This window comes from Rana temporaria, chromosome 2 (assembly GCF_905171775.1).
Source record: "Rana temporaria chromosome 2, aRanTem1.1, whole genome shotgun sequence".
Taxonomy (NCBI): domain Eukaryota; kingdom Metazoa; phylum Chordata; class Amphibia; order Anura; family Ranidae; genus Rana; species Rana temporaria.
The window spans coordinates 262,961,097-262,972,410 of record NC_053490.1 but is presented as its reverse complement, the minus strand read 5'-3'; the positions used below and the strand labels follow the sequence as shown (position 1 = coordinate 262,972,410).

The 11,314-nt window shown below is 38.9% G+C and overlaps 1 protein-coding gene across 3 annotated transcripts in view; it reads right to left on the bottom strand.

Annotated features, from left to right (window-relative positions):
* Positions 1-280: 280 nt before the first annotated feature.
* The window catches only part of REPS2 (RALBP1 associated Eps domain containing 2), a 192,141-nt gene continuing 181,107 nt past the window's right edge, over positions 281-11,314 (bottom strand). For all 3 annotated transcript variants that reach the window (XM_040336880.1, XM_040336878.1, XM_040336879.1), the window contains 2 exons: positions 3,929-4,034; positions 281-980 (listed from right to left, as the gene is read on the bottom strand). In XM_040336880.1, the coding sequence (XP_040192814.1) occupies positions 912-980; positions 3,929-4,034 (175 nt within the window). In that variant the 3' untranslated portion in view covers positions 281-911. The remainder of the gene's footprint in view (positions 981-3,928; positions 4,035-11,314) is intronic.

The following is an 11,314-nucleotide window of genomic DNA, read 5'->3' as shown; positions in this document are numbered from 1 at the left end:
TATTATTTCTCTATACCCTGTAAACAGTCATTTCAGGAAAAAAAAAAAATAAGGTTTCCTTTACAACTCCTTTAAGGTTAAATAAACCTGTGTATTTAAAGCATCATCCAACCTATGCTTTCTCCTCTTATACACTATGAAAATGAAAGGCTGCCAGTCTAAGCAAGGTAAGCAAGCTTTATATAAGTTAGATAGAAAAAATGTTGTGCATTAAAAGGTGTCTGCCAGAAGAAGTGGCTGCATTTTTCATAAAACACAGCCTGACATGACACCAAGAAAATTTGTTTTTACATATTTATTTTTGCAATGGGAAACAATCTATTCTTCAGACATTTGATTCCACTTATATTGAAATGATAATCTGTACATGATGTTATGTTTTCTAGCTTACTAGAAAGAAAGCGCATATTAAAATGTACATCAATTACTTATTTCTAATATTGAATAACCTCCTAAAACACATAATGTAAAATTTGCTTGATTAAAATCAGTGGCTGTAACAAAATATAAATATATGAAATCATAGATGTCATCAGAGAACATATGCTGAAAAGTTCAAATGAAAAAGGATCAATATAGAATGGTCCCTGAATGCATGTAAAAGTAAAATAAGTGTGCAGCAGAACTCTCAGCTGTAGCCCTTGTGTGTGGTGCTGACTTGAGCAATGATTACCGTAATTCCATAGTCCACACAGTAGGTGGAGTGATAATACTAAACCAGACTGATTTACAATCATAGATATTTTTTTGCGTCTTTAATAAAACAAGCAACAAGGTGAACATATGTCATTCCAAATTTGACCGGCATCAGCATCATGTTAGTTATAACAATAACTATTATTAGGTCGCTGGATATGTGCAGTTCATACGTCCTTATCAGTGGTATTGCTGTCACTTCTTCTTGTTCAAGGTCATAACACAGTAAGAGGACGAAGCTGTTCTAATTGGGTTTCCAAGGCAATTCTTTCCTGATGGACTTCCTGAAAATTAAAAAAATATATATACTTAATTGCAGGTCACACTAACCTCTGTAGCTGCAGGCACTGTGTAGCCATTCATCCTCACATTTTACATCAGAACATCAGAAGCACTGAAGTCATTCTCTTAGCAGTTCAGTGCCTCATGCTTCATTCACTCTGCTTTGTGTATACAAATCTGGAGCAGTTGTTTGTTCAGGACTCCAGGGGCAGGGGGTGCAAATACACAGAAAATGTGGCCGTTTGGCTGCCTTCTGGCAGACATGTATGCTGGAAAACCAGCAGCCAACTGTCTCCCGATCAGCACTCTTAGCCAATGGCAGAGAGCATTGATCTGAGTGTTCTAGCAGCGGGGGCATCCCCTGTCAGAACACAACACATCAGCGGGGGAGATCGATGGACTAACCTCGCGTGGATAGTACAGAGGCTCCAACCGAAGCTGTCAGGTTTTTTTCATGCAGAAGAAGTGAAAGTGTAACTCCTGCATTACCAATCAATAGTTAATATAAATCACCCCCAAAAAACAAATATATAACCAGCTTGAATAAAATATTATTGGTACCAGCTGAGGCTAGTACAAATTGTGTTCCCATAAAAAATATATAACTAGTGCTGCGCTGCTAGCTATATTAGTGATCACATAAATCATATACTGTTTAATGCAATATACCAATGTGCAAAATTTGTCAATATAACAAATACCAAAAATCAACTGTGTACTAGTGTACAATTGAATAGTTTGAACATAATTATAAATGTGTGTAAACAAATAAACAGTCCCATTTAGCCTCGTGGGCTAATCCTAATATATTTCAATCCAGAGTGATATTGAAAATCAACACCAGATGATATGCTTCTATGGCCACCTCAGTGCTCTCCAAACTCTCACCTCCACGATGCTAATCACTTGCATGCATTTAAACCATTAGGGTTGTACCACTGTTAGGTTGGAAACCTCCAGGCCTCTCATCGACTGGGGTTTTGCATGGTAGGATCAGTAATGGTTCCAGGTAGCAAAGGGTGAGGTCCCTTTAAATCTCTTAATTATTCATGAGGCCCAAATGCCTTGCCTACGCAATCAGAACGTTCAACGCAGGCTGTGTTGACTGGGGAATGGGCCATGGTAGTATATTTGAGCAATTATCTAGGAGTGGTGCACGACCAAACTTGATTCCGTACATCTTTAGGGTAAGGCCCATAAAAGATGTGGTTCCAAATCTTTTTTTTTTTTTAATTCTATATTTTATTGTTTTTTAATCGATTTTATACAAACAAACATACTTCAATTGCATACGTATCACATATATAACATATCTCAAATCGATTCTGCAATAGAAGGAATTTACAGAGCATTTCAGTTCCAAATGTTTTCCTTTTCTAGATATACTGACGCCAGTATAGATAATCTTCATTGCCCTTCCTATTTATCAAACCGGCACAACAGAAAACAAAAACAGAACAAAATCAAACCAACCAAAAAAAAAAAAAAGAAGAAAAAATAAATATTCCTCTATTCCGCCTCCGCCAGCGCACAGCCATATTCTCTAGAGCAGACATACGCTGACCATGTTGACCATTTTTTTATTAAACTTCTCTTTTCTGCCTTGAATAGTAGCACTACCTCTTTCCATAGTATATATTTCAGCTATTTTTTTAAGCCACTGCGAGACAGAGGGAGATGATTCCCGCTTCCAGAGAGCCGATACACATGACTTGGCTGCATTCAGAAGGTGAACGGTCATCGAATTACTATATTTACGCCTAGAAAGTATCTGGCTGGTTCAGAACCCAGGTCCTGACCTGTCAGCTGTCTTATCATATCTCGGACCTTGGCCCAGAATGCCTGCAGTTTTTGACACAACCAAAAAATATGGAGCATATTGCCCTCTGCCACACCACAACGCCAGCACATATTCGTCCTTTCCGGATACATTTTATGCAACAATGATGGGACTCTATACCAGCGTGTGAGAATTTTATAACACAGCTCTTGGTACTTAGTAGCCGTTGAGGAGTGATGAGTAAAGTGTAAAATATATCTCCGCTGCTCTTCAGACAATGTAATGCTTAAATCTCTTTCCCATTTCTGAAGGAATCCCGGGACATAACCCTTTGACGATTGTACTAACAGTTTATACATCTCAGATACCCCATGTGCTGACGGAGCATTTACCAAGCATATATTTTCCACGGGCGTATTCGGACGATCTGACCACTCCTTACGAAGAAGGGAACTGAGAAAGTAAGTAAGTTGCTTCATCCGCCATGGATCCAGTGGTGGATAAAACATCAATTGTATTTCCGCCCTAGTCTTCAGCCTATATTCTTCAAGATAATCACCTAGACGAAATTTACCCTGTCTCACTGTTTGTCTGAAACGGCTATCTGTGTATCCAGGGGGAAATGCTGGGTTTCCCAATATTGGATACATCCGGGATATTTCTCCTTCTTCCTTAGAGAAAAAATGGCTTTGTTGTATTACTCACAGAGTTGCCCCTATCAAAGGATGGTTCCTCAATATGCCAATATGGTTCCAAATCTTATTCGAAAGAAAGACCACAAAGAAATCAAAAGTCTTCAAATAATGACAGGGTCCCAACTATCAGAATAAGTACCTTTTCTCTGCTATATTTCTGTTAGCCAATGCAAGATTTGTGAAAGTCTCAAAAAACTTTCTTTAAAAATAAATGACCTCTGAGGCTAGACTGTACCATGCCAGTGGCAGGCATCTGAGATCAGCATCATACCTGCTTAGCAGTAAAATTAAAAACCACACATTAGTGGAAATACAAGTAGTGCATAACCTGTTAGTTATGTAGGTGTGCATGTATGGCTTTTCCAGTTTCTATTTAAAAGTGAAAATCCTCAATTTTTTTTCAACATAAATGTGTAACAAAAGTAGCCCAGCCAAATTCTGACAGTGTAAATTAGATCTGGAAAACATTTCTCACCTTCAGTTGTTGCTGAAGTTCACTGTTTAGCCTGGCCAGCACCGCATTGGCTTCCTTGTTTTTACGGATGGCTGTCTGGATGGCTTTCTTCTGTTTGGAAGGCTGCCTGAAAAAGGGAATAAGTGCATCAAGACGTATCCAAAGACAGATTTACTTGTGCCAAAAGACCACACACCCACCAAAACATATGTTAATAATTATCAGACATTGTGGGGGCCACACCACATACTGGGATGTCAAACACTATGCCCATGAATTCAGTGAATAAAAGCAGGGCCCCCACCTCTACCATGTGCTTGTATTAGATCTTATCAGGATAGAAAATGCTGTTCTCTTTTTGGTTAGATCATTACTTAATTAAACATTGCAAACACAGTGCATTATACTTAGTGGGATATAGTCAAAATGAAATCATTTCCTATAAAGCCTAAGCCACAGTCATACATCTTCTTTTCTCTGACAGTAAAGCCTTTTTACAGTTCTAACATCGGTCATTATCCTCACCTTTGGTCAGGGCTTGGTTACGATTTGTAATCCCGGGAAGCGCCATGTGTCTCCTTGTTTAATTTAATTGAGGATCTCGTTCACGACTTTGCTGAGTCTGTGGGATTTGTTTGCAGTTCTTTTTAATGGTTTTAATCACTGGGCTATGTCCCAGTCAGCATGCTGGTTAACATAGCCTGCCTATGATGCAACATCTATTCATTGCAGATACGCTTTGCCCACATTCAGCAAAGCATCTCTCACTATAGCTAATGGCTGCAATAGCCTAAGGGATATAAACTATGTCCGTTTTCCAGAATAGGGATAATCAGCAGTAATCAGGCTTTTTGTTCGTTGGATTAAACTAGGTTGCCCTCAGATGAAGATAATGTTCTCTTGCAGTTCAGTCTAACTGAAAGTGCTGGTCAGCACATATACCACAACTTGCACAGCGCTATGTAACTGCTCTGTCTGCAGATGTGGATGGGTTAAAGGAGATGCATTATGAGGTTCAGCTTAGAAGTGTTAGGGAGATGTGAAAATCTTCATAGGCTTCACACTATAATAAAAATTATTGGCTGCTAACTGGAGAGGTAATGCAGGCCAATATTTTTTTTAATGGAAAAAAAAAAATCACATATTTTATATACAGCTCAAGCACTATGAAAGAACATTCAATAATTTGAACAGACAAATGCACTTATGTTAAAATCCTTGTGTATATTTCTGAGTGTCTCTGTCTTTGCCATGTACATACCTAGATATTATGGTTAATTCATTTATTATTGGTCTTTTCTCAGGGGAGGCTAAGAATAATAGGTAGCGAGCGATTTGACTGTGCTTGTTCATATAACTTCAGCACCTGGATATTTTTAACTTTTTGCTATAATAAATATCCCCAGAAAATATATATATAAAAAAAAATGTTCTCCTCAGTTTAGTCCGAAAAGTATTCTTCTACACATTTTTGTTAAAAAAAAAAAAAAAAATCGCAATGTGAGTTTATTGTTTGGTTTGCGCAAAATTTATAGGGTCTATCAAATAGGGGATAGTTTTATTGCATTTTTATTAATAATTTTTTTTCTAGTAATGATGGCGATCAGCGATTTTTAATCGTGACTGCGACATTATGGCGGACACTTTTTTGGGACCATTGTCATTTTTACAGCAAACAGTGCTATAAAAATGCACTGGTTACTGTAAAAATTACACTGGCAGTGAAGGGGTTAACCAGGAGGGGGCACTGTAGGGGTTAAGTGTGCCCTAATGTGTGATTCTTACTGTGGGGGGCTACAGACAATCAGTGACAGGCTCACTAGGAAGCACGGGGAGAGGTTTGTGTACACTTACCCCTCTCCCCTTTCTTCCTCTCTGTGACCCGATCGCGGGACAGAGGCAGCGATCGGGCTCGCTGTTCCCGGTCATGGAGAAGAGGACCCACGGCTGGGATCTTAAAGGGGACGTACATGTACGCCCTTGTGCCCAGCCGTGCCATTTTGTCGACGTATATCGTCGTGCGGCGGTCCTCAAGCGGTTAACAACCTTAGAAAAAAAAAAAAAAACACATACAAATTGATCAAAAACGTGTCAAAAAAGCATGTAAATGCGTTTTTGGTGCATTTTCACAGAACATCGAGCAACGAATAACGAATATTGGACCAAAATCATGCTAGGATCACACCAAAGTAACACCAGACTCTTTTCCAAAAATGCACCAAAAATGCATGAGCAGCAATTATAGAGAGTAGTTATTTCCATTGTCATGCGATTATGTGCGACTAAAGTCACACTAGTGTGAACCAGGCCTTAACTGCTTCCTTTCTGGCCATAGTACATAAAATGCTGAATGGTGCAGTGCCAATGCAGCTGACTGCATTGCATGCTCTTGTGCACACAGCAGCAGGATCTGGGACCCGCTATGTCCACTGGACACAGACAATTATCAATAATTGTAACGGGCCTGGTACCATGTGATCACCGTGACCAATCACACCATGTACATGAACAGTAGTAAACAATACTGTCACTATTTACTACCATGTAGGCTAAAAAAAATCCTGATTGCATCCCCAGAGTAGTTCAGTGTCATTATAGTAACACTGTACTGCTTTTGTAAAATTAGATGTGTAATTTATGTGCCTGGAACGCATGAAGTTGCGCCTTGGATTTTGGGCCCCTCTATGCATCTAGGCTGTGAAAAAGTCTAACACATATGGTATCCCCATATTTGGGAGGAGTAGCAGAATGTGTTTTGGGGTGTAATTATAAGTATGCCCATTCTGTTTGTATGAGAAATAACTTTGATAAAATGACAAGTTTGTGAAAAAAACATAATATTTTTTTTTTTTTCCCAAAAAAATTGTGACCAAAAAATTACAACTTAAAAAAAAAACCTCACCATGTCTCTTACGAAATACATTGGATTGTGTATTTTCAAAAATGGGTCATAAATTGTAGCCTCTAACCTTCAGACAGACTAAATAATGTACACTGATTTGAGTTATTTTTTATCAAAAACATGTAGCAGAATAAGTTTTGGCCTAAATGTATGAAAAAATGTATAACAGAAACAAAGAAAAACTTTTAAAAAAATTATTTTTTTTTTTTTTTTAATTCAATACTTTTTTTTATTGTTTCCATACATATATAGCAGAGAAAGAAAAAATACAAATCCATATTCTATATTCAGTGCATTATATGTGCATACAAAAAATTAATTGCATAGGTTAAAAATGTCCTTCAATCCCATTCCCAACCCTCCCTCCCTCCCTCCTATCTTACTTTTAAAGTGCATACACGTTTTTTGGTTCTGTTCCTTTCCTTAGATTATTCTTTACCTAACTTTCCCTAATTAAAGTGAGCGGCCTATTTTACATAACCAGTGCTCCCATATTGCATTACATTTTTTGAGGTTACCCCTTCTAATCCATGTTCCCCTTTCCTTCCCAATTGTGCTGTTCATTACGTTAAACCATTCCTCTACTGTGGGTGGATTTTGTGCTTGCCATTTTAGTGCGATCAATTTCCTCGCCTGAAACAGGCATCTTATAACTGCTACTAATATATCCCTCTGCCCCATTCTCTCTTCAATGCATCCTAATAGACAAACCCTGGCTTCAAGTTCCAGAGTGGTTCCAAAGGTTGCATTTATAATGTCCAGAATCTTAGCCCAATATCTATGCAGTTGTGGGCATTTCCACATCATGTGGATGAGGTCCCCTGTATTTTGACATCTAGGACATTTGTCATCTGACTTCCATCCAAATCCATATAATTTCTTGGGGGTATAGTAGACCCTGTGGAGGAGAAACAAGTGAGAAACCCGTTGTGAGGGGGCTAATGAAACCACTGTCCCTAGTTCCAGTATCCTGTCCCATTGGTCATTTGTTATGAGCCCAATATCCTCCTCCCACCTCTGTTTATTCTTGCTCAGCTTCTCTTTTCCTATTAACTGATCGCTGATCCGTTCGTACAATTCTGATATAAGACCTTTCAAGACCCCCGTCTTGATTAGTCTTTGGAGATGCGTGAGCTTTTGCCATCTTACCGGCTGTGATTTAAATTGGGCTTGTAATGCGTGTCTAACCTGCAAATAGGCAAAAAACATAGAATTTGGGATGCCATATTCCCGACTTAGCTCTGAGAAGGGTTTTAATGTGCAGTCTGTATAGAGTTGTGCCACTCTGGTTATCCCACGTTTATCCCATTCTTTTAATTTTCCCATGGCCAAAATTTCTTTTAAGTTATTATTTTCCCATAGTGGGGAGTATTCTGTTAATCCTTTATAGCCCAAGGCAAGTTTTCCCACTTGCCATATTCTTACCATCATCTTTACTGTTGGACTTTTTACCGAGAAAGAGTTGGCCTCTAAGGTCTCTATTACCGATCTATGAGGAGACCCTCTTAGTATCATTTTCCCACTTGCATTACCTCCCCCCTCTATGCTACACCCCCCCAAATGCTGCAACTGCGCCGCCAAAAAATAGCTATACGGATGCGGGACCGACAGCCCTCCTCTGTCTGTTGGCAGTTGCAGTGTTATTTTTTAGTTTACATAGAAAAAAAAGTAAAAACACAGTGGTGATAAAATACCATTAAAAGAAAGCTCCGTTTTTCCATTCCAATGGCTGGATACAGCTCTCCCATATTTGGGAGTTAATCTCGCCTCCTTGTACTCCATCTTATACGCTGTTAATTATCCTTCTTGTTTTCGGCATTTGGAACAACTACTTTCTAGCTGGGTTTTATATGATGCAGTCAAAATGACCCTTTTACCTAAACTCCTATATTTGTTTTGATCCTTGCCGGTATCGATATCTAGAGGTCAGACCTACTCTGTTTTCAGTCTAAAGTGTTGAAGTTCATTTGGGGCGCCAAGGGCCATAGATTGGCACGTTCAACATTATTTGCTTTTAGGGTGAAGGGAGGTCTTGGTGTGCCTGACTTTTATGCATATTATAAGGCAGCTCAACTGATGCAACTGTCGGTTGTGTACTTTTGCTATGAGAGACCGGAATGGGTTCAGATGGAGCGTCAGGCTATCCCCCCCTTCACAATTGATTACATACTTGTGGTGTCCCCTTAAAGATCACCCCTTTGGTTTATAGGATTGTTTGTGACTTTCCTCCTGGTATGAACATTGGAGTGTTTAAGTGGTGGACGAATAAAGGCTTATATCGTATCAGTAGTAAAAAGATTTGTAAGCCTGCTACTGAAAAGGTCTCTGGTGATGTCCCAGACAAAAAAGAGGGTGTCTAATGTTTTAAGTTGGAGGTTGTTAAACAAGTTCCAAAACATTACAGAAGACAAAAGGTTTTTCATGGCCTCCTGTAGCACCATTGAGTATGTAATTACCTATTTATCTTAGCTTTAAATACCATATATTCAAAATGTCACCCTCGGTACCCATAGAGGAAGAACATGTAATCAAAATCATTTTTTTTATGTTTACATTGGTTAAAGAATATTGTTTGGGTATGTCCAAAACCTTGGGCTTACCATTTAATAAAAATCAGCTGACAACAAAGCGCTTTGCCTTGAAAACCAAATGTGTAAAGAATATGAAGTACCTGTATATCAAAGTTTGATTTCTGAGTGGATTGTAGTTAGCTAGCTCTACACTACTAAAACTTTGTGTGAATTTTTTTGTGAGTTAAGAACGTTTGTTTTGTTTATTCGTTGCTCGATTTTCTAATTATAATTTCTAATTGACGTTTATTTTTGACCGCAAAGACAAGAAAATTCAAAAGAGCAGGATAGAATTTTTCTCTTGAATAAACACATTTCTAACAATGTATGTGGATTTTTATTCAAGAAAGTGCACCCCTTTCAATATTGAATGTCAAAAGCAAATGAAATGTTGAAGTCATTCAAATGTAATTCATTAAATCATTGAATGTACTGAGCTTAAAAAGTGTATTTTGTATTTAGACTTGCACCCCTATAAACAAATAAAATATGCCAATATAAAAAAGACACCCCTTAAAACTTTACTGCGCTAAGCCAAAAGGTCTTTGCACAAAGCCTGAACTGTATTCAGCCCATCGATATCAGGCTGTAATCGGAACATCAGTTTTGCACAGTCTTACCCTCTGAGAAACGTTTTTTTTTTTTTAACTGAAAATAAATCAAACGGGAAAAAAATGTAACATTTTGGGAAAAATATTGCTGCCAGTAGTTAATGTTTGTTCTAGAACACATTCCAGCAAATCAGCACTAAAGCCCACCCACATGTTCTAGGATGTAAGGAGAATATGCACACTTAAAGAAAACCTAAATGTAACTGCTGCTAGTCCAATATAAAATCAAGATTTTATAGAACAGTATGTGGTGGAAGACATTCAGGAAAACAGATTAGAAGTTCTGTTGAGTGAAGCCTACCTAGTTATTATGGCCTATAAAGCCCACATTAAGAACAAATATCACATATCCATGTTATTATACACACAAAAATGTCAATGTGCTTCATTGCTTTAGAGTGTGTAAACAAGAAGATGAATAATATACAACAGTCTTTCTATGCAGTGCCAGTGACAGACGGAGTTCCTTCTGGCAGCACGATCTAATAGCCTACATAGATATCAATATTTATTGAAGTTTTCAGATTTGTCTAGCACATGTCTAAAAGCAGCAGGCTAGTTCCAGGAAGGAATTTTAAAGGGGAACTATATTCTTTTAAAGCTGAAAAAAACCCCCCACAGAAACAGTACCAGGGACGGTATTTTGCCTAAATGCAGAGTGTCCTGTGCGCTGGTGGCTGTTGTGTTTGGTTGAAATCCAAAGTCCTTTGTGCCTGGATACCCCCGCATCTGTGATTTTGCAGTGATGCAGGTTTTTTTTTTTAATGAGCGACTGCACCTGTAAAGTGCTGACTATGTCTGCTCTTTCCACCCATGCTCTATTCAAAGAAGCTACTGGTTCCCACAATTAAAAGCATTTTGTAATTTTAGGACCCGCTGCGTCCGCAGCCCTGCCCCTCTGTTTACCCATGCTTTCTGCAACCAATCTTCTCTCCCTTTTTTCTCACCACCGACATCATACCCCACTTTTTTCAAGACCCACTTCACTTGCAGATACATTTCTCTTACCACCTGTTGTGCATGCAGCTCTCCTTCTCTCACTACCCACTGTGCTGGAAGCCCCCTTCTTTCAGTCCTACAACGCTTACACCCTTCTTGCTCTCAGGCACTCACCTGTTCTGGCTGCAGTCACCCTTCTCTCAGCATTAGCCATGCCTGCAGCTCTTTCAAATCACTTCCTACTATGTCAGCAGCCCCCTTCTCTTAGAATCTATTGTGCTTGCACCATCCTACCTCTCAGCACCCACCAAACCTGCAGCCCCCTGGTCTCATACCAACAACTGTGTCTACACTCCACCTGTACCCAGCCTTTCACCACAACACC